We start from the raw sequence: 27,263 nt of genomic DNA, 5'->3' as shown, positions 1-27,263 counted from the left end.
CTCTGAGAAGAGGCTGGGCTTCTAGAGCTAGAGCCAATAAGCTTGCGCCCTGAGCTGGAGGGGCGGAGCTGGGTACTTTAAAGGCACATCCTGGGGGACCTCTGGCTAGTGCTGGGTTTGGTGGCCAAAGCCCCCATCCTAGGCCGGCATGTCTCTACAGAGGATTGTGCGTGTGTCTCTGGAGCACCCCACCAGCGCTGTGTGTGTGGCAGGGGTTGAGACCATCGTGGACATTTATGGGTAAGAGTTGGTTCTGGAGGGTCTGGGGTTCGTCGTGTGGAGTCCGTGGGCCTTCACGGCTAGGAGCTGTGTTCCTCAGGGCACAGGCTGGGCCTACGGTGCCTCATCTGTAGTCTTAACCTGGGAACCTCTGCCCACTGTGGGAAGCGTGGGTCCTTCCTGCAGTCAGCCCCGTTCCCAGCAGGGTTTTTGAACCTGAGGATCCAGGCAGAGCTGAGCTCCGTACATTGGACTTAGACAGTTCTGGGGCCATGGGCTCATTTCTCGGTTTAAGGGTCCTTAGAAGAGACTGGTCACAAGAAAGGGAAGGGACCTGAACTCTCATCCTCCAACCCCTTATGAGCACAGGGAGAATCAAGTCATTTCTTAAAAGGCCACATCTACTCACGGACCTAGCACTTAAGGTGCCAAGCTCTGTCCCCAGAGCTGGTCACAGTTTCTCAGACTCCACCCTGACAAGAGCCCTGACGTTAACACTATCTCAGGTGATGTTCACAAAGTACCAGTGGTGGCACAGAGAGGTTGAGCCATTAGCCCATGTCACCTGGAGGCAAAGCTGAGCTTTGAGCCCACTGTAGACTTACTAAGGACTTCGTGTCTAGCTGCCCAGCCCCTGGAGCCCCAGGGCTTCAGATCCACGGTCACTCATCACCTATGCGCTGTGGCTGCTGTGGGCCAGGGTGGCTTGGCTAGGGGTTTTGTAGGACCGGGGCTGGTTTCTTAGGCTTTTGAGTCCCAGCTCTGAGACTGAGCTGAGGAGATTCCAAGGATGCAGGGATCAGGGTGTCACCTCTCAGACCTTCCTGCCCCCATCTTGGATGTGGCTTCAGCACTGGGCCACCAGAAGTCCCTGCGGGACTGTGCCACTCACTGTAACACTGTGAGAATCATCTTTGGTCTTCATTTGCCAGGGGCCGACAGTGCTCCCAACCCTGCTGGGCCAGCCAAAACTCAGACGTTGTCAGGTATGCCCCAGGGGCCAAAGTTTCACACCCTTTGAGAACAAACATCCAGAAGTAAGAGTTTCAAGTGTGGAGTGAAATCGGTTGGGGTCTGAGGTAGGGAGGGAAGGAGTGAGCTGCCAGTCACAGGAGATAACCAAGTCCGAGATAAGCTGCATGCCAGGAGCTAGCTCCTGGCTGCGGGTAGGTGGACTGTGAGATATGCAGAGGGGAGTCTCTGTAGCTTTAGCTTCCAAAGATTCGGGCAGGACAGGAAGTGGGATGGATGCTGCCTGGCGCCACAGCCTGCTCCAGGGCTGCGTGCCCATAGGGGTGACTCACTGCCCAGCTGCCTTGTGCCCATTGGGTAGATATATCTCCGGTTTGACTTGTCCAGGGAGCTGGGGATAGCTTCTCCTCCCCCTCCCTCTCCTGCTCCTCTCAGAGGTGCCTTCGAGGGTGGAGGATGGGCTGGGTGGGAGGCAAGCCGCTGGGCTGGGGGTAACTTGAGTGACTAGGGCCATGATGGGGATTCACCAAGAAGACTGGGGATGGGGCAGTCATGGGTGGTGGCAGGGCTTTGGTGTTTTCTAGGATTTCTGCACATAGTGATGGCCAATCCCCCTGGGAAATAGAGTATCACACTCACGGGGCATGGGCTTCTTTGAGCGTTGGTGTACAGCCGTCCTGGGGATGCTCAGAAGTGAAGGGTTGTTCTAGTGTCGGCCAGGCGCTGTCCAGTGAGGGTTGCAGAGATGACCTGTGTCTTGGTTGTGAGCCTTGCCTCGAATGGCTGAGCCATCTCTACAGCCCGCGACTTGTGTCTTGGAAGGGGATAGCAAGACTGGACATCTTAGGGTATTCTTCCCGGATCCTAGCCCTAGCCTACAAACCAGGAGCAGCAGGATGGTGGCTCAGCGCTGGCTCTGGTACTTCCCAGCTGCCTCATCTTGGGACGCTCTTTCCCCGGGGACTCTGCCTCTGGCTCTGTAATGTGATGAACCAGTGATGTGACTGGGCAGTGGGCTCTTGGTGGCTTGCGTCGTCTTGAGTATTTTACCCAGATGCCCCAGCTTACCACAGCGGCCTCGCCATCTCAGAGGTTAACCCAGAGAGGTTAACTAACCTGTCAGAGGTGGCGTAGCCAGTTGGTAGAGAGGCATGAGGCCGTCTGAACTGTTTGGTTCTTTCTTCAGAGAGACCTGGGAGGAGGGCAGAGATGGCATGTAGACTACAGAGCGCAGAGCCAATGCTAACATGCACAGAAATCATTTCCATTATTTTATGGCTCTGCCCTGAGTCTGGGGAAAGTCTCAAGTGTTCCCAAACCTGCCGTTTATCAGCTGGGTAGGACCAGGAGATGGAGAAATGGGGAAAAAGAAAGAAAGAGAGAGAGAGGAGAGAGAGAGAGAGAGAGAGAGAGAGAGAGAGAGAGAGAGAGAGAGAGAGAGAAAGAAAGAAAGAAAGAAAGAAAGAAAGAAAGAAAGAAAGAAAGAAAGAAAGAAAGAAAGAAAGAAAGAAAGAAAGAAAGAAAGATCCAAAGATCCACCCCAGGACCATTCTCAGGGCTGAGAATTCAGCCCTGGGGGCAGAGAAAGAAAGTTTGGTTCATACTGGGAAGAAGGAAAGTTCTGGAAGAGCCACAGTTGCAGGCTGAAATGAGACAAGAAGGCTGGCTGAAAGCAACCTTCAGACATTCTCCTAACATGTGACTCACATCTAGGTGTCTGTTCCCTAGGGCTGCTTGGCCCAGCTGTCATCTTTATAATGTGTCATATATGAGAGTGGAAAGCAGTCCCCAGGCTGGCCCGGTGGTGGCTGCTGGAGCTCACCCATCCCTTCTTCTGAATAGGGAAACTGAGGTCCGGTGGGTGAAAGGATCTAACCAGCTTAAGGAAGCAAGTTAAGATAGAAACCAGGCCTTGAGACCCAAAAAGCCCATGACATATTGTAGTGGGAACCCAGTTCCCAAGGTCCCGTGAGGCTGGGGGAAGCTCAGGGCCCCTTGCGTGTTCAGGTCGACATCTGGGAGACCTGGGAAGAGTCAGGTGTGGTCTGTCTGCATGGCTGCAGTAGTCTCAGAGTGGCCACGTGCTTCTTAGCTCTCTTAAACCAGCCCAGTCCCCTTGGAGCGAGCCCCAGAAGCTGCGGAAAATCCAGAAGGTGGGCGGCCATGACGGAGACCCCTGTCCCACCAGGGAGGTCTTCACCAACAGGAAGTTGTGTAGACTTCCCCAGGGAAGCTTTTCTCTGGGCAGGTGTCTCTTACAACCACACCTAGCCATGAGGTGGCACCCTCCTTTCTGCAGTGTCTCCACCCCAGCTGCACCTTGTGTCATGTAGAAGGATCTCTGGGTCTGGGACTCCATTGCTAGAAGACTCCCTCCCTTAGCATGTACAAGGCTGCGGGTGGGTGTTCTGATTCCTGTACTGTAAAGACCACATATGCTGACTTAAGGCTGTATTCCAGAATGTAAGAGATAGAAGCAAGAGAATTAGAAGTTCAAGGTCATCCTTGGCTACATAAAAAAATTCAAGGCTAGCCTGGGCTACATAAGACCCTGTCAGAATAAAGTGTGGATCAAGCTATCTCACCTCCAAATCTCAGGTGGGGCATGGCTGGGGGTTTCTTGCAGTGATAAAGCACTTGATTAGTACATTTGAAATTCTGTGTGTCATAACCACACACACACTCACACACACCCTGCCATCCGTTGTGCTTGGGTCTCCTCAAAAACAAACAAACTAAAAAGCTACCCCAGCTCATTAGTTGAGGGGCTTGAACATTGTTAGTTGAGAGGGCAGATAGCTCACGGCACCCATGAGATGCCCTATACAGCCAGGTAAAGCCTTGAGTTTGGGTCTTCGGTGTCTCCAAGGCTGTACTATCATCCTGAGCCACTGGCTCCTCCTCCCTGGGCCTCAGTTTCCTAGAAGACGCTGGCATAGAAAGCACCTGTTTTGAGGCTTCAGAGCAGCCCGGACAACTGTACACTCAAGCTATCAGGGAGGGATGTCAACAGCCCCAGCCAGCTTAGGCTCCTCTGACCGCTCTGAGCTTAGTTCTGTGAGCCGTGCTGGGGGAGCTGGGGCCCTTGTTCATTGAAATTGCCTCTCAAAGACTGTGCTCTGTCTGGGGTCTCTGTCCCCTCAGGCCAGCGCTGAGGGGACCTGGCTGCTATTTTATTCTGTTTTAACTAACAGAACTTCTCAGTAGCAGTTTTTGTTCTAGAGTCCAGAACTGTAGCTGAAGAAGGGAGGCACCAGGTCGGCTTTGCCCGGGAGTGAGAACAAGACAACTAAGCCACCAGACCAGGAGGCTTGACTTTGGACAAGTCACCCCTGAGCCTCAGTTTCCCTGAAGTGACATGGTAGTGTGCGCCTCACACTGGGGCAGCTTCATTTGCCAAAATCAATGTGTCATCTTCATGGTGGGTAGGGGGCAAGGGTGCCGAGGAAGAGCTGGCTGATGGGTACCAAGACCGGGTAGTCTCACCCCAAGTCATCCGTGTGCCACCGGCAGGGAATCAGGGCCAGCATTCCTAAGCAGCCCCTTTGCCATAGGTCTAGTGCATCAGTAGCCATGGGAAAGGCTCGATGGCCAGGTGTCTGCAGCACCACTGGCCCTGGGAGCTTAGTGCACAGGTTCCAGGGACTGGCCACCCATAGGATAAATGAGCTGTCCCCATTTTCAAGCACTGTCCAGTTTATTATTATTAATCATTATTATTTATTTATGGGGGCATAAGAGAGTGCACATGGAGGTCAGACGTCAACTTTCAGGAGTCGGTTCTCTCTCTCTCTCTTTTTAACCACGTATTCCTGGGTATCAAACTCGGCTGGTCATTCTTGGTAGAAAGTCCCTTTCCCTCCTGAGCCGTCTCACCAGCCCCTGCCTGGGTTTTAGCTCTGGATATTCGACGTCCCAGAAAACATGCCCTGGGTCTTGCAAAGTTGATCACCTTACCGTGTTCGCTGGCCACTTTACACTCAAGCTATCAGGGAGGGATGTGAACAGACTCAGCCAGCTTAGGCTCATGGCCGAGAAGAAGCCATCTAGAAGCTAGGGTATGGGCTTTGCTTCGCTGTCAGCCATGGTGGCCTGGCCTAAGGAAGAGTGTTGCACCAGAGAAATTTTGGGGACTCCCTAACTTCCAGGAAACGGGAATTTGCTGCCCGTGACCCAGTTTCTCCTTCCATCCTGGCCATCTTAACACTTGGCTTCCATGCTGGGATGTCAGCCCTGGATGGCGGTCTGGAGTCTTACCTTCTGGCTGCCTCAGTTGCCCCAACAGGAAGATAACACAGCCTCTCTTTCCAGCTCCATCATGACAGCTGGATAGGCTGCCACACTGGTGAGGCTACGTGCCACCCCTCCCTCCAGGTGTGAGTGGTGGGCTGGGACTTGAACCCAGGCTTCCTGACTGCAGAAAACTCAGGATTCAATCCCCTTGCCATGCCACCTCTCTTCCCACCCAAGAACTATTTCGGGCTTCCTACGTCACAAGGATAAGACGGGAATCAAGCCATTGCAGCCTAACTGGAACTCTGGAAGCTCCAGTGTGAAAGCCCTTTTCCTCAGACGCATCACAACCGCCCGCCCAGCTCGCCGTCAGAGCTGTCTCCATCCACCTGCAGCCTGCACCATAATTCATCTTAATAGCACCTTCCTTATCCTCGTCAGGAGTCTTCCAAGCTTCTCATGGCTATAAATACACTCGAGCCTCCCAGTTTCCCAAGAGCCTGGCCAAGTGTGTGTCATTATCCCACACTCAAGGTGATTTAGCCAAGGTCACCTGGCAGAAATGGGACCCGGCTTGATAGCCACCCAACTGCTGACCCCAGCCCTGGCACCACTGAACCCAGGACTCTGCCCAGGCTGTGGTGCAGATGCCTGTGACAGCCACCGCCATTGTGTGTCCTTCCTGGCCAGGCTGTCTCCAGCTACCTGAGGGACTCCCAGCAAACTCACAGGGTGGCCTAGGGAAGATCCCAGGGGAGCTGAGTGACTGGGGCCTCGGAGCCAGAGGACTCCATTCACACCAGGAAGCTGTCAAGGCCCTTTGGCCCTTCATGGTGGTCACAGGACAGAGGAAAAACATGGCGGTGGGCCTACTATAGAAATCTGAGCAGCTTCCCGGGTTACTGGGGCTAAGGTGCTTCCTGGGGTCCAAGAGAGAGCACTTCCTCTCTGCTCAAGCCCCCAGCCTGTCCTTCCTTCCTTCCTTCCTTCCTTCCTTCCTTCCTTCCTTCCTTCCTTCCTTCCTTCTTTCCTTTCTCTCTTTCCTTCATTCCTTCCTTCCTTCCTTCCCTCCTTCTTTCCTTTCTCTCTTTCCTTCCTTTTTCCTTCCTCCCCTTCCTTCCTTCCTTCCTTCCTTCCTTCCTCCCCTTCCTTCCTTCCTTCCTTCCTTCCTTCCTTCCTTCCTTCCTTCCTTCCTTCCTTCCTTCCTTCCTGCCATCTGTTGTGTTTTGGGACAGAGTCTCACTGTGTAGTTAGCTGTTCTGAAACTCTGTGTAGACCAGGCTGGGGTTGAACTCACAAGAGATCCACCTGTCTCTGCCACCCAAGTTAAAGGCGTGCACCACCATGCACAGACCTTGTCTGCCTTCCCTCACCTCTCTGAGTCTTTCTGGTGTGTGTGTGTGTGTGTGTGTGTGTGTGTGTGTGTGTGTGTGTGTGTGTGTGTGTGTGTGTGTGTGATCACCAGCCCCAGATGAGCCTGGTGGTGATCACCAGGGACATTGGAATCTCAGCACTTAGGTGTGAGAGTGCGCAAGGGTTTGTGTGGTATCTGATCTCCGTCTTCCCAGAGCTTGCTGTGAGTGGCTCGGGTAGTTGGGAAAGGCTTCCTGAAGGAGGACTTGATGCCTGAGCTCCCATGTCTGAGGAAGTCCCTCATCCTTCCCATACTCCCTGCTCTCCTCAGGGCGGTTCCTGAGGGCACAGACATGTTTGAGGTCTACGGGACACCGGGAGTGGACATCTATGTGTCTCCCAGCATGGAGAGGAGCCGAGAGCGAGCTGACACCAGGCGGTGGTGCTTCAACAAGGGCCTGGAGATTATTGTAATCATGAACTCCCCTAGCAATGACCTCAACGACAGCCATGTGAGTTCACCCCTGGCCCTGCATCCCATCTTTCCTCTAGAGTGGCCACAGCTCCGTGGGGGAGCACTCAACCCAAGGGCCCAACTTGCTGGGTGTGAACCCCAATTCTACAACTTACAAGTGCTGGCTGTGTGTTCTCAGACCTCTGTGTGCCAGTCTGAAGACTGGGGCCATTCCAGTCCCCTTCCCAGGGTGGGTGGGGATGGATCCTGAGTATCTGCTGTTTGACCAGCTCCCATGAGGAGAGAAGTGAGCACAGCCATGCTGTATTGGGCCTCAGTTTCCATATCAGCAAGGAGGGGCTTGGATAGGGGTGGGGTCTGCTGCTGTCAGTAGAGGAGCGAGCAGGGACAGGGGTAAACTGAGATCCGGGAGCTGATATTTCCCGGATGGGTCTCACTTCTCTTCTTCCCGCCCTCTTCCTGTCCCCATTTAAAAGCTAGGAGAGATTTAAAGCAAGATATGGGTGGCCTTTGAGCTTGTTTCTGGTGACATTCCCTTGAAGGGCTGATGGGGACCAGGACCTGTCATGAGGGAGATATTCTAGTATCAAAGGCAATGCTTTGGGGGAACTAGCCCTTTAAGAAGCATTGACCATTTTTAAGCCCTGGGTAGCCCATCTATCATTGGCAGACCCCCCTCCCCTATGTGGGGCACCAAGTAGCTGTCTTGGAGCCCACCTAGCTAAGGAACGGAAGAACTCCTACACATCAGGATCTGACTCCCTCCCCGCCCATTCTTCCTGTCCTGAACTCAATAAACCCACTCTTCAGAATAAGATACTGAGGCGGAGAAGGGGTGTAGCTTATCTGAAGTCACAAGTCCTAATGAGGAACTGAGTTGGTGAGGATCACAGGGTCCCTAGGACTAGGCAGTGGGACCTGCCAGGCTGTGGAAGCCCCAGCTGGTGCTCTGAACGTTGGGGCTGTGTAGGTCCCTCCCATCCCTCCCATCCCTCCCATCCTGAGTGCTTGGGCTTCCACAGGACTCCAAGGCTGTAGGTGCTCCTCCCCTCCTCCGCCACCCTTTGAGATACTGGTGCAGAATTTTGGGGCTCCCAGACAGAGAGGTAAGGTGGCCTCCACAGGGTCCTAACACTATGGACCCAGATGAAGTAGGAGACGTCAGAGCATGGCTCAGGTGTCTGCAGGGCATGTCCTGGGGAGAGGAGGGTCAAAGAGTCAGTGATTAAACTGCCTCTACCAGCTTCCCAATGTCCCCAACTTCCCAGTGTCACCACCTCTGTCCTCACCCTTAATGGTGCTTGGGAGCTGGGCTTGAGCAACCGTGATGAGCCCCCGCATGCTCTGCCTCTTTAATCCACACAGCTGTAACCCATCCTACGGGGTAGAAACCATTATTATCTGCCACTTTATGGTTGAAGGAACTGAGGCCCAGAGAAGGTCAGAAACTGCTCAGGATAGGTACGATAACAGGTGTGAGATCTGGACCAAGCTGGCCGCAGGGCTCGCAAGCTTCTGTGATCAGTGAGTGGCAAACTCGGTCGGGATGGTCAAACGCAGGACTCTTGGATTTTCTTACCTGCAAAATGGGGGCTGTGTAGGTCTCCAATTCTGATCAGAAGGACCAGAGAAACTGAGGCAGCTCAGACAGGCACGGGACCTTGGCTAAGAGATGTTGAGCTCAAGTCCAGGTAGCTGTTAGTAGGACTAGAATCCAGGTCCCTGTGGATCCAGGACAAATGGTGCCCACTCTACAGATGTGCCCAGGTGTGGGGATAAGTGGCCCTGAGGAACTTAAGGGGAGCTGACATGGGGACAGAGGTTGTCCCTGCCCACCAGGTCCCACAGGCTTGTCCACAGGTGACACTGTGCATGTCTCTCTGCAGGTTCAGATAGCCTACCACTCCAGCCGAGAGCATTTGCCCCTGGCCTATGCAGTACTCTACCTCACCTGTGTGGGTAAGCAGGGCGGGGCTGAGGGTGTGGCCGGGAGTCCTGGAAGGTCTGGGGATGAACTGAACCAGTGTCTGTGTAAAAGAAGCAGTTGGGAGAACATACACAAAAACATAAACACACAAACCAACACACACAAACACACACACACACACATGCACTCACACACACACACATACACACAAACACACACCCCTCCCCCTCCAAACTTTTTTTTTTTAATTTTTCTAATTGAAAGAAAACCTACATTAGAAAATTCAAACACAGGGAAAGAAAGGCTTGGGGAGATGGCGCAGTGGTTAAGGCGTTTGCTGAACAAGCGAGAGGACCTAAGTTCGAATCCCCAGCTCCCAGATAAGACCAGAGCATGGTAGCCTGTGCGTATATCCCAGGATTGGGAGGAGGAAGCGGGAGACCCTGGAGCTTTGCTGCTAGCCAGGATAGCTGAATCGTTGAGCTCCAGGTTCAGTGAGAGATTCTGCCATAAAAGTTGGACACTGTGAGTTCCAGGCCAGGCAGGGCTACAGAGGGAGACCCTGCCTCAAAACCAAAAAATCACTACACACACCTAACCAGGTACAGTAACAAAGAAGCAGCAACCACGGAGTCCAGGATGTGAGCCACTGTGCCAGGTGACTCTGACACTATCTTGCCCTGGGTTATCTTCCGTGTGGAAGATATGACTGAGCACGTGTAGCTAGCTATGCGTGTGGTCTGTCCGGCTTTCTGTGGTTGGGGGGTCCCTGGGCACCTGTACTTTTTTGTGGCATGGTGGTGAGATTCCACCATTCCTGTCACAGTGGTAGGTGAATGAAAGCACCCCAGGCATCTGCCTGCCTGTCTGTCTGTCTTTCTGTCTGTCTATCTGTCTGTCCTTTAAGAACTAAACTAAGCCCATTTTATAGGCAGGGTCTGACCCCTTATGCCCTATGCATTCTAAGAGCCCTCTGGTTTCCAGTGAGAAAGTCTGGGCAGATGGTCTGGGTCGGGAGAGTAGACGCCAAGGCAGCCTTTCTCAGGCTGTCCAGCGAGGTGGCTGAGCCCACCTTTACACTGTGTCCTTCTGACACCAAAATCCAAGCTCACTGCTACTTCCCGAGGAGCTGAGAGCATCCTGATGGGACTTCCTATCAATGAAGACTGCCCTGAGTTACCTGAGCTCAGTGCCTGCTGTGTTCCACACAAGGGCTTTGGGTCTTCAGAACAGGTGGCCATCAAGGAAAGCTTCCTACTGGGACCCTCCCCTACACACACACACAGACACACACACACACACACACACACACCCTTCTCCCTTGCCCAAGAATGGGAAACTCCACGGCCCCAACCTCTGAATGGCTCTGCTGACTGAGACAGATGCTATCCATGGTCTATCATGGGGACTCACCTGCTGCTGCCTCCCCAACAGACATCACCCTAGACTGTGACATGAACTGTGCGGACCGGCAGGACAGGAGCTTCGTGGATAAGGTGGGCAGTAGGGATGAAGTTCTTGTGCACCAGGTCAGAGGGGCGAGGCCATTATGAGTGTCCCCTTTCTTCCCAGTTGATGTGAAGCCAGAGAGGGTAGCCAGAGAGGGAGCAGGCATGGCTGGGGTCGTCATCATCAAACATGGTCATAATATGGGGCCCCAGCCCTGGCCTGTCCTTGAATGATGAGAAAGTTCTAGGCTTATAAACTAGGTCAAGGGTTATGAAACTTTACATAGACAGACAGACAGACAGACAGACAGATGCCTTACTGGACCATGGTGGCACATGCCTTTAATCCCAGCAATTGGGAAGCAGAGGCAGGTGGAACTCTTGAGTTTGAGGCCAATCTGACCTACAGAGGGAGTTCCAGGACAGCCAGGGATACACAGAGAAACCCTGTCTTGAAAAACTAAAATAAATAAAAAAATAAATGTGAGGTTATAAATGTTTTAGGCTTTGTGACCTATACTGCATCGAAGCAGCCAGTTAGTGCGGAAACTGATCATGAGACAGTGTTCTCATAAAACTTTATTGATAAACACAGGCAGGGAGCAGATTTGTCTCACAGGTAATAAATGTGAGGACCAGATCTGGCAGAAAGAGCAGCCTGCTGCACAAGACACTATTAACGGTCTTTTATGTGGTCTTGGTAGCGCTGATGCATTGTGGGTTTAAAAGAGGCCAAGGTGGGCTGAAAGGAAGGAAGACTTCCTGGAAGGAATGACTGAGCTGCGTTGGGAAGGGTGAGGGACAGAGGGATTCCATTGGCTGGAAAAGGGCTTGGGTGGGAGATGATGGGAGAGGAGCCAAGAAGTTACCCATAATGGCCAGGGAGGCACCTCACAACCAGCCATAACAGCTAGCCTTGTGCTTTGACCTTGATGGTGTGAGCTCTGGGGTGCTGTTGATGCTTCTTGTACAGAGGTTCCTTCAGTGAAGGTGGATTCCTCCCGAGATGTGGCGAAGGCTCCCGAGGCTAGCCAGGAAGTACTGAGTAGGAGGTCCACCCTGGGTCTGCTGGAGCCCTGTTGCCAGTTGTATTTTCTCACTGACAGAGGCAGTGGGTGTGGGGGCCTGATGGGTACGGAGCCATCTTGCTGGTGAACTGTGATCGGGACAATGTCGACTCTAATGCCCAAGATAACTGTGACCAATATGTGCGTTGCCTGCAAGGTGAGTGGGCTGGGGCAGCCCCAGTCTCTGGGTACCCAGGGTCCCTCCTCAGTTACCCGACAGGAGTCCCTACCCCAGGTGGGACTCTGAAGTCGAACCAGGGCGAGGCAGAGTTTATCATGGTATTCCTCAGAGCCCAGCTGCCTCTCCACAGTCCCCTGTGCTTGTGGTACTCATTGCTTCCAGGTCACCCAGCGTTCTCTTCCTGCTGGAGAGAAGTGGCCGACAGCATTGGTTGAGTACCTATTATGTGCAAGGCCCTCCCCCCAGATCTTTCTTTAATCATCCATGGGGGCAAGTGTTGTTACCCCAGTTTAGAGGGGAGGCTCACAGATCAGGAGTGCCCCCCCTCCAAATTGCACATTGAGTCTGTTGCCACCAACCCCAAATTCAGACCCTTCCCAATAAATCTCTAACTGCGATTGAGGGAGTCCCTACATGATGCTCAAAGAAGCTGGCTTCTAAAGTGAACAGCATCCTCTGGAGACCGGAAGGGTCATGGCTTGCCCAGTGAGATGCCCAGGTGCGCTTCACCTCTGCTCCAGGATGAGGATACAGGGGCTGCAAAGAAGACACAAGCAGGGCAATGTCTGTATACACGCCCCTCTGTTGTTCGCATCAATGAATTCTAGTATCTCCATGAGCTGAGGCTAGGATCCCCAGCCTCCAACACCCACCCAGTGCCCTTGTGGAACAGCTGTCAACCAAAAGCCCCTGTCTGCCTACGCAGATCTGGAAGACATGTCCGTCATGGTCCTACGGACCCAGGGCCCCGAAGCCCTCTTTGAGGACCACAGGCTTATCCTCCACACCTCCAGCTGTGATGCAGAGCGGGCACGGGTCTTCCATGTCTGCGGTGAGTGATTGCCTCTTCTGTCTCCCTGCTGTGGGCTGCTGGGCTTCTCAGCTTGGGTTCTGAGGATATGTGTGTGTGCTCGCGAGTGTGTGTGCATGTGTGCATGTAGTGTGGGGTCCAGTGGATAGTCTCAGGTGTCATGCCTTAGGTATTGTCTCCTTTGAGACAGAGTCCCTCACCACAAAGACAGGGTTTCTTCGTGTAGCCCTGGCTGTCCTGGAACTCTCTCTCTCTGTAGATAAGGCTGGTGTCAAACTCACAGAGATCTGCCTGCCTCTGCTTCTTGAGTGCTGGGATTAAAGGCATGTGCCATCATGCCCAGCTTTTTAAACCAGACTTCTGGGCACAGAACTTGGGTGGCTTGTCATGCCTACCCATCAAGCACTTTTGTTGACTGAGCTGTTATCCCTGTAGCCAGTAGAATGGGCTTCTCCACCCCACCCCTGAAGTGGGATTTCTTTTTCTCCCTGCCTGTCCCTGACCCCCGACAGAATTTTTCTGTGTAACTTTGGCACCTATAGACCAGGCTGGCCTTGAACGCAGAGATCCACCTGCCTCTGCCTCCCAAATCCTGGGATTAAGGATGTGGGCTGCCACCCATAGTTGGAGTGGGGCTTCTTTGAAAGGAAATTTATCAGCTCAGGACCCCCAAGACCAAGTTATCAGCACAAAGGAGATATCTTTGCCCCAGGGGGATGGAAGTCAGGGAATAAGAGACAAAGACAAGGTAGAGGGTGAGGAAGAAGGTTAAGGGAACAGGGAGAGGGTGAAAGGGTATTTGTCCCTGAGGGACAAAGGACTGTCTCTGGATAGAAAGGAGACAAATGTGGCCCATAGGCAAATGGTGGTTTATAATGGTAAAAGGGGGACCCCCCCATGTTAGGATGAGGTGTTTAATTTTAATTGGGCATATCAATTAGGGTTAGCCAAAGGGGGTTTTTTGATTGCTGGACCTCAGTACTTCCATAGCTGGACCTTGGTAGTCAGCCTCAGGAGGAGAATGTGGCCAAACAGGAAAGAGACCTTGGTTGCTAGCTTTAGGAGTGTAATCTAATGGTTTTTGGCAAGGCAGAGGGAATGGGGGAGAAGTGCAAGGCCTGCCAGAGCCGGGCTCAGCCACGCTCAAGCTGGCCAGTGCCCCTTCATTCTTAATGAAATATGCATGCATAGTTTCTAAAATTTGTTTTAATTTATGTGCACGAAGGTGTGGGTTTTGCACATGTGTGCAGGTGTTCAGGGAGGTCAGGAGAGGGCACCAGATCTGCTGGAGCTAGAATTGCAGGTAGTTGTGAGCACAGGGAGCAGGAACAGCAAGCGCTCCTGGTGGCCAGACTGCCTCTGCAGGGCCTGTCTGCATATTCCTGTAGGTGGGTAGAAGCAATGAGCTGGGCTGGGGGAAACATTACCTAGTCTCTTAGGAAAGAGCGCCCCTCCCCACCATTCCCAAAGGCCCAGGCAGAGGATGCTCAGCTCTCCTGAGCCCTTCACGTTCTCTGAGCAGCCCAAGAGTCACGGCCACTCTTCTTCCCGTAGGCCCCGAGGATTCCTGTGAGTCCTATAAGTGTGTTCTGGGCCCAGACAGGATGTCCTATGAGGTGCCCCGCCTGAAGGGCTATGAGGAGCGCTTCTTCGTGGAGGGCCTCTCCTTCCCGGATGCAGGCTTCCCAGGGCTCATTTCCTTCCATGTCACTCTGCTGGATGATTCTAATGAGGTAAGGTTGGCCAAGCAGAGCATGGGACAAATGGCCCATTCTTGACAGATGTGGCATAGTAGAGATAAGGGCCTCAAACTCCCTCATGACCCTACTGGGCATCTCCAGCCTTTGGAAAAAGCCAAGGGAGACAGGGTCAATTGTAGCCCTGATTGGTCTTATCTCAGTCCATAACCAAAGATGACCTTGAACTTCTAACCTTCCTGTCTGCACCTCTTGAATGCTAGGCTTATAAAGGCACGCGCTGCCTTTTTATGCGGTGGTGGGGCTAGAACCCAGGACTTGGCGAACGCTAGGCAAGCACTCTACCCGATGCACTACATCCACAGTCCAAACCAGGGGATTTCTTGAGGACCCTAGAGAGGGTTCAGAAATCCAGAACTCTCGCCCAGCCCTCTTTATCCTGGTCCTCCTGTAAAGGACTTCTCCGAGACCCCCATCTTCACCGACACAGCAGTGTTCCGGGTGGCCCCCTGGATCATGACACCCAGCACCCTGCCACCCCTAGAGGTGTACGTGTGCCGGTAAGTCTGGCTGGAGCCCTAGCCTTCGAGTCATCTCTGTTCCCGGGCCCTGGCTCTGAGTCCTTCCTCGCTCCCCGATTGCTCACAGGGTGAGGAATAACACCTGCTTTGTGGAAGCCGTGGAGGAGCTGGCTAGGAAGGCGGGCTGCAAACTCACCATCTGTCCTCAGGCAGAGAACCGGAACGACCGCTGGATCCAGGTACGCTACCCAGGATACCAGCCTACAGGGAAGTACCCAGGAGACCCCAGGGCTCTCCCAGATGCCAGACACAGAGTCTTCATTCCAAAGTTTCCCAAGCAGGCAGGCTGCTGGGTGAGGTGCAGAAGTCTCTCTCTCTCTCTCTCTCTCTCTCTCTCTCTCTCTCTCTCTCAAACACACACACACACACACACGGCATGCAGCAACTGAGCTAAGAGGCAGTTTGTCCCACAGGGGGACATTAAGTAGCATATGGAGACAGTGTAGTTGTTACATGGGGTCAGGAGAGGGACTGGCCTTTGGCATGTAGAGTCCCATAGTGTCGCTAAATCTTCAGTACCAAGGTAAACCCCACATGGAACATCTGGTCCAACATGCCAATAGCATGGGGCTGGGGAAGACCCGCTATGGAGAATAACTGTTACAGGATCCCTGGAGTCCAGGGTATCCTTACCGGGGTACTGGATGTCGGAGGGACCGGAGGAGGCCTTACTGTTTCTGCAAGGGAAATGGATGAGACAGGGGACTGGTTCCAAGGTTTTGGGTTTCTAGTGGCATGCTGTAGAGGAGGGTCCTCTAAGGAAAAGGCCCGGGATGGAGAGGCTAGGGAAGGGGCCTCTGCGTGAGCTGGACTAGATCCCATAGGGAATGCTGGGAACATTCCCTGCTCTTTGCCAGGCCTCCTCCCACCCCCGTAGGCTCTGCATAGCATTACTGCATCCTCTGTGGCCTCAGTCACCCCTGGGTGTTTGTTGATGAGATCATGGAATGAACACCCAGGCCACCATGCTGACAGAGGCAGTGCTGGGGCTGGGAACTGCCGAGCGTCCGGTGGGCTGGGCTGGGGAGATCCTGCGGAGGACCCGCGTGTGCAAAGGCCCAGAGGTAGGAGGCAGGAGGTAGAGCCTCCTTTGCTCCCTGGGTCAGGGCAGTGGTTCTGGGAAGGGACAAGTGCTGAGGGGAAGGCCTTGGATGCTAAGCTACGGAGTTTCCAGTTCAGCTAGACTCTAGCTGTGAGAGTCTAGGTAGAGGCTAGGTTTAGCCCCGTGCGGTGATTATGGGAAGGATCCTGGAGAGACACAGCCAGAGTTTAGGTTCTTGCCATTGGCAGACAGGCTGTGTGCCCTTGAAGAAACAGTCTCCTCTGTCCTTCTCTGGTCTCATGCATCACGTGAATGATAACAGTGTCTTCTATGGATGAGTCGTGGACACCAGTGGAGTCCGGGTTCATAAGGAGCCCAGGGCCTGGCATACAGTGGGCCGCTCTCCTGCTGTGACGTCATGCACTCTGGGCCGTTGTTTCCTTATGAACTCTGAGGAGACATTCCTGCTTCAGGTCCCTCAGCACCTCTGCCTTCTTGACCAAGTATGGAGGCCATAGGCATGGGTGCATGGTCGGTAGGTGGCCTGCATATCAAGCACTGGCCATGCTACATCTGCCCCTGTAGCCACCCTGAACCTGTGTTCACACCCCAAACTGTGTCCTCTACTCCTGTGACTCTTCTAGGCAACCCAAGTCCTCAGTCCCTTCTCTTTGTGGCTCCCCCACCTCCAAGGGCAGAGAATGCCCCACCACTAGGAGCTGCCCTCCCTGAGAGCCCAGGGCCCAACACTTGGGGGCGCTGCTGGCTGTCTACAGATGCGGTCTCTCTCCCTGTCTGTCGGCAGGATGAGATGGAGCTGGGGTATGTGCAGGCGCCACACAAGACCTTGCCGGTGGTCTTCGATTCTCCGAGGAACGGAGAGCTGCAGGGCTTCCCTTACAAAAGGATCCTGGTGAGTTGGGGGACGGTGCATCCCTGGGGACAGAGACCACCCAGAAGTACAGGGAGGAGCGCTTGTTCTGTAGGGGAGACGGCAGGCTGGCCAGTTACTGTATGAGAGAGGGCCAGGGATGGTTGTAAAGAGGCAATGAATGGCCTTTTGCTGCAAGTCTATGCCACACGTTATATGAGATAGACATATGCTAAAATACGCATTTATTTGTGCTTCAACTGTGATGGCATACTGTGTGCTTTTATTTGCTGATCAGGGGTGGGTGGGGGTGCGAGGGGGCGGGTGTATGCATCACGTGCTGTGTGATCTTCTCAGACTTACATCCCTCTCGGGGCTTCTATTTCCTCAACTGCAGAGATGCCTTCCCAGGCATTTATAAAGCCTGTCATTGTCACCTCGATGGCTGCCTATGGGAAGGAGCCTGTGGTGCTGTGATCGTATGCTGCCTTTTATAATAGGCAGAGTAACAGTGAATGCCCCTGAGTGAGGGAGGGGAGACCCCTTCAGCTCCATGAGGGCTGGGCTCTCTGCTGGCTACCCAACTGGTACTCACACTGATGTCTGAATCCTTCAGAGGGACACCAGGGGAGACCACCACTGCTCAGAATTTGAAGTCCCCTGAGCCTGGACTTGACAAGAGGGCCCATCACAAGCGGTCAGGCTCTTCCTGGTACTCTGCTCCTGCCTGACTCAGTTTCCCCCACCAGGGTCTAGATTTCGGCTATGTGACACGGGAACCTAAAGACAGTTCTGTGAGTGGTCTGGACTCTTTTGGCAACCTGGAGGTCAGCCCACCCGTGGTGGCCAATGGGAAGGAGTATCCCTTGGGGAGAATCCTCATCGGGGGCAACCTGCCTGGGTGAGAGAGAGGCTCTGGGGGCTAAGGGTGGTGGCGGGGAAGGAGAGCAGGGAAGTCCTGCGTGGGATGGGCGATCTCTCCAGTGCTTCCCCGGGAAAGTCAGAAGCAGGCTGGGGCGGACAGGGATGTAACAGGTTGTTAAGTCCAACCCTTTCCTTTACAAGGGGCCCAGAGAGGCTGAGTCACACACGGAGCACTCTGGCTAGACTGAGGTCCTGATTGTGAAACAGACATAAGGTAGATAAGAGAAGGTATCAGCTGAGAGCGGAGAGGAACATAGCATCTAAGTCAAAGCTCATTCATGCTAGAGTGGAAATGACCAATGTTGGGTCTTTTTCTGAGAGCAGAAGAGAGATTGACTAAACTGTAAGTTGAGATGACAGTAGCCTTGATATGTGCACGCGCACACAGACACACACACATGTACATGTACACGCACACATGCATGCACACACATGTACACACATGCATGGACACATCTGTGCATGTGCGCACAAATATGCACGCACGCACACTAGTGCATGTGCACACGTACACACACATGCACACGCACATACATATACATCCATGCACACACCTGTGCATGTGCACACACATGCATATACACACATGCACAAACACGCACACATGTACATGTATACACATCCAAACAGAGGTGGGGTTTTCTGCATGTGACACTAGCTGATGTTGGGAAAGGAGATTAATATTTATAATCAAGTTCAACAAAACTGCTAGGACAGAAAGGATCCAATAATAGATGGATCGGGAGTGGAGCCTGAGAGGGGACCCTGGGACTGCGTCATTAATTCCTTGCCAGAAGGCAAAAGATGGATAGGTGCAAATGCATAAACAGAAAGCAGGCGGGTCGTGAGACCTGCTGGGGCAGGCTTGTGTCCCTTCCACTGACATCCTGGGAAACTGAGGCTGCAGCAAGAGAGGTGTGAGCTAACTCTCCTCAGCTATGTGAGACCAAAGATGAGGTGGTCATGTCCAGGAGAATGGGTGGCTCTGAGGTGGTCATTACTCACCGTATCTAGCCTGTGCTAAGTGGAGCCCACCCTGGGTGAATTATTAAAGTGCACTAACTATCTTTCCTGTTTATAAAATAACATGTTGTTTTAAGATTGACATCCTAGCCGGGCGTGGTGGCGCACGCCTTTAATCCTAGCACTTGGGAGGCAGAGGCAGGTGGATTTCTGAGTTCGAGGCCAGCCTGGTCTACAGAGTGAGTTCCAGGACAGCCAGGGATACACAGAGAAATCCTGTCTCGTAAAAAAAAAAAAAAAGATTGACGTCCTACTGTGTAGCTCACTATATATCCTGGGCTGGCCTTAGATTTGCTGGAATGCTAGGTCTGAGCTGCGATGCCTGGGAGGGCATTCTGGAGTCAGATACTCCGGAGAGCTGCTGTCTGGCCATTCTCTTTCTTGTGGAGTGTGTGTTGAGTTTGGTGTCTTTTCCTAACCCCGGCCCAGGTCGAGAGGCCGCAGAGTGACCCAGGTGGTGCGAAACTTCCTCCATGCCCAGAAAGTGCAACCTCTGGTGGAGCTGTTTGTGGACTGGCTGGCTGTGGGCCACGTGGATGAGTTCCTGAGCTTCGTCCCTGCACCCGACGGGAAGGTAAGGCCCTTAGACAAGCCTTGGCCTCTAGGGTTAGGGGCCGGTAGGCACGTGCGTCCATGAGCTCAGCTGTGCCTGTTCTCCACACACAGGGCTTCCGGCTCCTCCTGGCCAGCCCTGGCGCCTGCTTCAGGCTATTCCAGGAAAAGCAGAAGTGGGGCCATGGCCGGTCCCTGCTTTTCGAGGGTGTCATTGGTGAGTAAAATTGTCAAGTCCCTCCCGAACGATCTCTCTCCTGAATCGAGCACACAATGGCTTCTGAAAGGAATGGGCGCGTTCAAGCTAGGCGGTAACCCCAAACTGCTTCACAACTGCTTCCTCCTGACATGGCGCCCTGCGTCACTGGTGGCCACTGGCTATGGTGGGGGCGGGGCTACGGCAGGTGCAGGGTATGGAGAAGGTGAGGGCCAGGTATGTCCCATCCGGGCTCTGCTCAGAAGGTCCCGGGCACAGGTTTAGTGTTCTTTGGTGGCTGAGTTTGAAGTTTGAAGTTTTTAAATGAAGTCTAAAAGATTTACGAAGCAGCTGGAGGCCCAGATTCTCCATCGCTGGCCTAGCCCTCATGCCCTTACCTTTTCCAGGCTCAAGGAAGGTCTAGAAACTCTTTGTAAGCACCTAGCCCTCAGGTGCCCTCCCCCCAACCCAGTGCTTACGACAGTGGGTCTCAACCTGTGGGTTGCTATCCTGTATATCAGATATTTACATTACAATTCATAGGTAACAATTTGTTACATACCAAAATTACGGTTATGAAGTAGCAATGAGGTAATTTTATGGTTGGGGGGGGTCACCGGGACATGAGGAAGGGTATTAAAGGGTTGCAGCAATAGGATGGCTGAGAGCCACAGCTGTGTGACCTTGGGTAAGCTGTGTAAGTCACCTGACCGCTCTGGGGCCCCGTTGTCAGTCAGAGGGTGGTAACAAGGCATCCCTCGCAGAGTTCCGCAGACTCAGGAGAACCATGGCGCTGTCTTTCGGCCTCATGATCAGGGTTTGGTTTGCTGGCAGCTGGGAGGACTGGACACCTTTGGCTCCTATAGCCCCTCTCTAGCCAGCCCTGTCTCTATGGCCTCCGCTGGGCAGACAGGAGAGCCAGGCCTGAAGTCTCCAAAAAAGCAAGCCAAAGCCTGTAGGCTGGGACTGGTTGGTTCACTGCCTAGTGAACCCATAAACCCTAGCCCTGGATGAGCGCCATCAACAGACCCAACTCCCCCACATCCCTCCCACACACCCCGGAGCTGAGGAAAGAGGAATCCTACCAGGTTCTCCTGGACAGCTGCTAACCCCAATTAGTGATTACCACCTCCAGTGAACTCTAAACCACTGGAGTTCATTGCACCCCACAACTAGGCCCCTCCAGCCTCTCTTCTTCCTCCAGATGTGCCCATTGGTCAGGCTAAGCTCCCACAGATGCTGCCCGCCCCCTCCCCAGGACAACCTAGGGGTCACTGACTCAACCAAGCCAGCAGCTACAAACTTGCCTTTTGGTGCCCAGAGCGAGAGGCCCTCGAGCCGCCTTGTGCTCGCCCCCGCCCCCTCCCCAGGCCTCTCTGTGTCTTTCACAGGCGACAGGCGGGTCCAGACCGTCTCCATCAATCAGATTCTTAACAACCAGAGCCTTATCAACTTTAATAAGTTTGCACAGGTACAAAGGCCAGGGGGTGCGGGGGTTGTGGGTGGGAGATGTGGATGGAGCTGGAGTCAGGGCCAAGGGCAGACATCTGGGACCAGCAGTTCACAAAAGGTCAGTCAGATTGAAACAGGCCCAGACCCTCCTTTAACCTGGGAGAATTAAGGGTGGGTTAGCCTGGGCATCTAAGGAATAGAGGTAGCCAGGGCTGGGAGCATCAGGATGGGGTCTGTTGTGCCCCTGCAATTGGGACTGTGGAGACACAAGAGAAGAGGAAACGGGAGGCAGATCAGTGGGCAAAGACACTGCATCCCACCAGGCCAGAGGCCAGCCTTCAAGGGGAGGTGGGGGAGATGGCGAGAAGGGAGCAGGTGGGGCCAGACTGGGATAGCACTGTTGAGTGTGGAGGGAAGAGGAAGGAGATCCAGAGAAAACAGCAAGGCTTGCAGCCTGGATGGCCTAATGTAGGGTGATCATAGAACTGAAGGACATGGAGAAGTCAAAATGACTTTACCTTTGGCCTGGGGATCCGCTGCCCTCTTCTGGCCTGCATGGGTACTGCACACACATTATTGGACAGGTGACTCTTCAACCATGTATGGAATGCTTTCTCGAAAGTTGGGTCTAGGATGGTATGATCTAGGGTTAACTCAGTGTTAGCTAGTAAGAGCGGGACATGGAGGGTGGGATCTAGGCAGGAGTGAGCACCTGCCTCAGCCACACCAGTAGGTTCTCTCCAGCGCGGTCCCTTGTCCTCCCTACCAGAGCTGTATCGACTGGAACCGCGAGGTACTGAAGCGGGAGCTGGGCCTGGCGGAGGGTGACATCATCGACATCCCGCAGCTCTTCAAGACGGAGAAGAGGAAGGCAGTAGCGTTCTTCCCCGACTTGGTGAGCTCCCCGCCCGGCACCTGGGTGTTGTGGTAAATGTTCAATATGGATAGGCGATCTCTAGTCCACCTTAGAGATTTCTGTTCCCAGATAAAGGACACAAAACTTTATTTATAATAAGCCTTAGCACTAGAGCTGGGCACAGATCTACCCTCTAAGCTATTATGTCTACTTCCCGTTCTGTGCTCTTATGTCAATTACGCCGAGATATAACCAGCCATGTTCTGCCTGGGCTGCCCTTACCCCAGTGGCCAGCCCTCATGGCCAGGTCTCACAATCCCTTATCCCATGGCGTCTTCTCTTCCCCCCTGCTCTCCACGGCCACCCAGGTAACTCCAAAACCCTCCTACCTCCAGTGATTGGCTGTAGCCATTTGTATTTAACCAGTGGTTTTAAATTAAGGAACAAGGTTTGCACAACAAAAGCTGGTAAGTATGAGAAACCACTCGTAGGCCTAGATAGACCTTAAGGTACAAAATTTAGCATTACAGTTCATAGCAAGAGACATAACCTCAACACCTGGGCTTCTTCAGTTAGACTCTGAGTCTCACTTCTGGGTGGGGGGAGACATTTGACTGCCATCATGTGTGGAATTGTGGTGACCAGGAGTGGCGGTGATGAGAATCAGGGTCCCAGGGTGCCCAGGCTGACAACTGTGGCTGCTCACGGAAGGAGGGACAGATTTGATATCCGTGGCGTGAAGAAAAGTTGCACAGGATCCTGTGTACAGGATCACCCAGGAGCTGAGGGGGTCTGGCTGCTTCTGTTCTCCCAGTTCTCGGCCCCCCATCATCCCACACAGAAGCAGATGTCGTTAAGAACAGTCCCTGTTCTCCAGTGAGGGGACCTTTCCTTGTGGCTCTGAGGACATGCCCAACCAACTACTCGGTATGGTGAAGGGATAAGGGGTCAGCTCACAGACAGACAGAGTGCAGCCAACCCGAGATAGGAGGAGATAGGAGGATAATCCCGGAGGGCTGCACAGAAGAGGCGCCTTTGATGAAAGTATAGCTTCGCCTCTGCTGCCCTGGTCACCAGCTGTCCTCTGAGCCTGTATCCACCAACCCTAACCCTGACCCGCCCCCCCCTTCCTTCCCCCTCTGGTTTTTTGCCCTGGCTTGCAAAGCCTTTCTCTGCCCACCCCCTTTCCTTCCTGCATGCTTGGGGTGGCCCTGTGATTAATCCACATGCTCCCGGAAGTTTGTGCAAGGGCTTGAGGTTTGTGTTGGCTAGAGACAGAGGCCCACCCAAGCTGGCTCAGCCAGATGGAGATTTGACAACAAGGGCACTGTGACATCTGAGGGTGGGGACAGCTGCAGCAAGCCTTCTAGCGTGGCCTGGAGCTCTCTCATTTCTATCTGTTGCTTTTCCTCTGCTGGCTTTCCCTCTGCCGCACTCTCTCCTTTGCTGGTCTGCAGACAGACACAAATGTCTTAGTGACTTTTCTACTGCTGTGACAAAGCTCCATGATCAAGATAATCGTATAGAAGAAACATTTAAGGAGGGCTTACAGTTTTAGAGGGTGAGTCCTTAGCAGCAGCAGGCACAGCAGGCAGGCAGGCTTGGCCCTGGAGCAGTAGCTGAGGGTTGACCTCTGATCCCCCAGTGGGAGGCAGATAGAGTTACCTGGGAATGGTGTGGTCTTTTTGAAAGCTCACAGTCTACCCTAGTGATATATCTTTGCCAACAAGGCCACACCTCCTAATCCTTCCCAAACAGTTCCACCAGCTAGGAACCAAGTGTTCACATATATGAGCCTCTGGGGCCCATTTTCATTCAAATGACCTCAATGAACATGGCCATGAGATGCAGGCCCTGCAAAGACAATGACTGAGACTCCCCATGTCAACTCTAACTTCCTAGAAGAGAGAATCTGATTGGTTCATCTTGGTCAGCTGTTTAACTTGGCCCAATCAGAGATACCCTAGGAGGTTGGGGTTCTGTTGCACAAACATGGCCGCCACCACAGTCCACCAGTGATGGGGACAGTGGCTGGGGAAGTCACAGGCCTGGGCTGTGCTGGTCCCTCTGCAGGTATCTGATTCACTGGCTCTCTCCAGCCAGGTTTCTTATCCCAACACAGGAATGAGCAAGCAGACATAGTCAAAGCTGCCTGAAGATAATCCCAGATTCTCCTGGGGCTTCCAGGGTAGGAAGGCGATGCTGAGGTCCCGCCTCTGATCCGACCCCACCCTCCCACAGGTGAATATGCTGGTCCTGGGCAAGCACCTGGGCATCCCCAAGCCCTTCGGGCCCATCATCAATGGTCGCTGCTGCCTGGAGGAGAAGGTGCGCTCCCTGCTGGAGCCGCTGGGTCTGCACTGCACCTTCATCGATGACTTCACGCCATACCACATGCTGCACGGGGAGGTTCACTGTGGCACCAACGTGCGCCGGGAGCCCTTCGCCTTCAAGTGGTGGCACATGGTGCCCTGAGCCACCACCCATCCCCCACCCTCCCCCCAGGATGGGGTGTCCGCCTGGCAGATGGAGACTGGGACAGACCCCAGAACAACAAGCAGCTAAAGACCCCCGGTTTCTAGACTGAATGCCCAGGGTGACCCAAGCCCCTCAGAAGCCTTTTCTCTTGAAATGTCTGCCTTTATCTGCCACTCATTCAGATCCCAGACGTGAATCCTCTTGGTGTCCCCAAGAAAGGGCCCTGTGTCTACCAGACTCTCATGGGGATCAACGTGACCCATGGCGATAGCTTTAAACACCATCCCCACAAACTCCTCTGTTTGTGGGTAAATCCACTCGGATGTCTAGAGGCTTTGACCTTGTCAGCATCTTGGCCTGCACTTCCTATGGTGGAAGGCCCAGGGGTTTGGTTTTGGCCACTGTCTCCTGCCCTGCAGGGGATGGTTTTAAAGTCAGACAATTTTACATATTCTTGTACGAGTAGACTACTCCACATGAGAGAGTCTACCCCAGGAAGCACCCCAGGGTCCATTCAAGTCCAAGTGTGACCATCATTCTTACTGCAAGCTCCCGGCCAGGACCGGCCTTTACTGAGCTGTCACACAGTGGGTACCTCTAGGTGCTTTTGGGATGGCAGGTATCTCTTAGCCTTACAAGCTCCCCATCATCTGATGCCCAGGAATCGGGTTGTCCAAATCCTCTTGAAATTTCTCTGAAGTGAAGCGGCTGGGGGCAGGGGGAAGGGGGGCAGCGCTGTTGATGGTTAGGAAAACTGGATTCCCAGAGAAATCTAAGACAGGACCGACCCTGGGGGTCGCCCCCATCTCGAGGAGGATGCTCAGCTGGCCTGGGGGCTCTGCACAGGAGAAGAGACCACTGGCTGACTTAACTCTGAGCTTTCTGCCTATACAGCCATCCTGCAGGTTGCCATAGAGGCAGGACTCAGTGGGACAGTTGAACCTCTCCACATACTGGGAGAAGGGAGGGGCGTGGCTGTCTCAAGATGTGTTCTGTGAGTCCAGCTTGCCAAAAAATAAACAGAAGCACAAAAGCCCTGGGTGTTGGCCTTTCTTTGGTGATGAGAATGAGGGGGTTTCTTGCAACTGGTGAATTTGCTTGCCTGGCTTCTCAGGAAGCTGAGGCTTAATAATCCCGGATTTGGGAACTGTGTGAGAATGCATTAGTGTGGCTACAGGATGAGGCAGGGATCCACGAACAGACAGGATGAGATTAGTGAGAAGCAAACCTACGGTTGGGATGTGGGACTCAGGGACGGGGCAAGCTGTCAGGGACCCGGCCGGCTGGGGCTGGGGCCGGAGCCGGGGCTGCAGTGTTGGGGTAGGAGTTCTGAGTGTGTCCCTTTGCCAGTAGCAAAGGGACAGATACAACTTTACACTGTCACCTGCCTGGTTTTTAAGGATCTTGGCTCAGATCAAACCACGAGTGGTGGCTTTGATGTAGTCAGCGTTGGAGTCTTTGTTAAAGATAACCCCGAGACATGCTGAGTGCTCGGGGTGGTGGGGGGAGATCAGAAGCACACCTGAGAGCTGAAGACATGGCTCCACGGTCTGTGAGCTTACTGCTATCCCGAAGGACCAGCAGTCGTTGAGTTAAACTCATAGCCTAGTGGCTCGCAACCATCCATACTTCTAGCTCCAGGGGATCTGGTGCCCCCTTCTGGCTTCTGTGGGAACATACATACATGTTACGCACACACACACACACACACACACACACACACACACACATTTGGTTTCAGACCCCGAAACAAGGGGCTGAGGTGCATATTTTACACACCAATGCAGACCTGGCCTCCGGTTCTCCCAGCATCCCTCAGTCTTTACCTGGCATCCCCTACCCTGAAGCTTGAACTTTCCAGCCCAGGGGCAGAGGCTCTTCCCAATATAAAGCTGGTTGCTCTTGGCTATGTTTGGGTGCAAGGGACTCTAGGAAATGTAGTCCTTGGCTAGACAACTACTTCCCAGAGTCAAGTCTACTTTATCCAGAGAAGGGGCAACTGTTACATTCCCAGAAGAAAACAAACAGAAACAGAAAATGAGGCAAGAAATTTATTTATTTATTTATTTATTTATTTATTTATTTATTTATTTATTTATTTATTTATTGCAAGCCAGGGACGTAGCTGTCTGGCAGAGAGCTTGCATAGCACTCGGGAAACCCTGGCTTCCGTCCCAGCACCGCATAAGCCAGGTATGACAGTTCACCAGTGCAGACTTAGCACGCATATGCAGGAGGATCAGAACTTTAAGGCCATTCTTGGCTAGATAGCAGCCAAGAATGCATTAAACTTGTCGCAAACAAACAAAAAAAAAGTTTTCCCCCTGTTGGCAGCTGGGTCCCTGCCTTCCACGACCAGCACATGTTTTATTTGCTTCACGGTAAGATGTCAGATTTACCCTCACCTTTTCTGTCACAGTGGTGGCTGAGCAGAGCCAGCCCATGCCTGCAGGCTCCTGTCTCCCCCCCCCAACCCCGCCCCCAACCTCCACTCTAATCAGCCATTCCCTATAGGCATCTACTAATCATGGCACCCAGCAGCACCCTGGAGAGATCCAAGAGTCAAGAGTCCAGCTGGAGAGATAGCTCAGTGGTTAGAGCACTAGCCACACATGTGTGAGGGCCAGAGTTCAGGTACCCAGAAAGTCAGGTCAGTGCTGGGTTAACTAGTGGGCAAGCCATCTGGAGTCCAGCCTCAGAAGGCAAAGACGGGAACTAATCATCTTGGCAAGTTCTGGGCTTGATTGAGAGACTCAGTGGAATGCCCAAAAAATTAACCTGCAAGCCCCACCTGCCCAGGAACCAGGTAACTTTCTGGAATGCTGGGAATTGTAGTTTTTGGAAAATAACAAAGCCTCGTGGGAAAGTATGGTGGCCTATAAGTTTGCCCTTATAAGCCCCTGCA

The 27,263-nt window shown here is 53.3% G+C and overlaps 1 protein-coding gene and 1 long non-coding RNA gene across 2 annotated transcripts; one reads left to right on the top strand and one right to left on the bottom strand.

Moving 5' to 3' along the window:
- The first annotated feature begins 107 nt into the window (after positions 1-107).
- Positions 108-25,387, top strand: Padi3 (peptidyl arginine deiminase, type III). The gene is made up of 16 exons (NM_011060.4): positions 108-240; positions 7,109-7,289; positions 9,139-9,211; positions 10,614-10,675; positions 11,734-11,851; positions 12,582-12,707; positions 14,241-14,419; positions 14,840-14,943; positions 15,032-15,143; positions 16,812-16,919; positions 17,627-17,778; positions 19,254-19,398; positions 19,491-19,593; positions 20,964-21,043; positions 21,794-21,919; positions 24,122-25,387. The coding sequence occupies exons 1-16, from the start codon at positions 149-151 to the stop codon at positions 24,353-24,355; spliced, it is 1,995 nt and encodes a 664-aa protein (NP_035190.3). The 5' UTR covers positions 108-148; the 3' UTR covers positions 24,356-25,387.
- On the bottom strand, positions 21,045-22,995 carry Gm52482. Its single transcript, XR_003955158.1, has 3 exons — positions 22,163-22,995; positions 21,543-21,939; positions 21,045-21,180 (listed from the first exon to the last, which is right to left on the bottom strand). It is a non-coding gene; the product is annotated as a predicted gene, 52482 (long non-coding RNA).
- Positions 25,388-27,263: the final 1,876 nt, after the last annotated feature.

This window comes from Mus musculus, chromosome 4, assembly GCF_000001635.26.
Source record: "Mus musculus strain C57BL/6J chromosome 4, GRCm38.p6 C57BL/6J".
NCBI lineage: Eukaryota > Metazoa > Chordata > Mammalia > Rodentia > Muridae > Mus > Mus musculus.
Note: the sequence above shows the minus strand (reverse complement) of the source record. Positions and strands in the feature narration are given on the sequence as shown.

Excerpts from the sequence above, each read along its gene's own strand:
- Padi3 (NM_011060.4), top strand. The coding sequence starts at position 149 with ATGTCTCTACAGAGGATTGTGCGTGTGTCTCTGGAGCACCCCACCAGC. Across the intron at positions 12,708-14,240 it reads ACGGGTCTTCCATGTCTGCG|GCCCCGAGGATTCCTGTGAG; the intron begins GTGAGTGATTGC and ends TTCTTCCCGTAG. Across the intron at positions 21,920-24,121 it reads TAGCGTTCTTCCCCGACTTG|GTGAATATGCTGGTCCTGGG; the intron begins GTGAGCTCCCCG and ends ACCCTCCCACAG.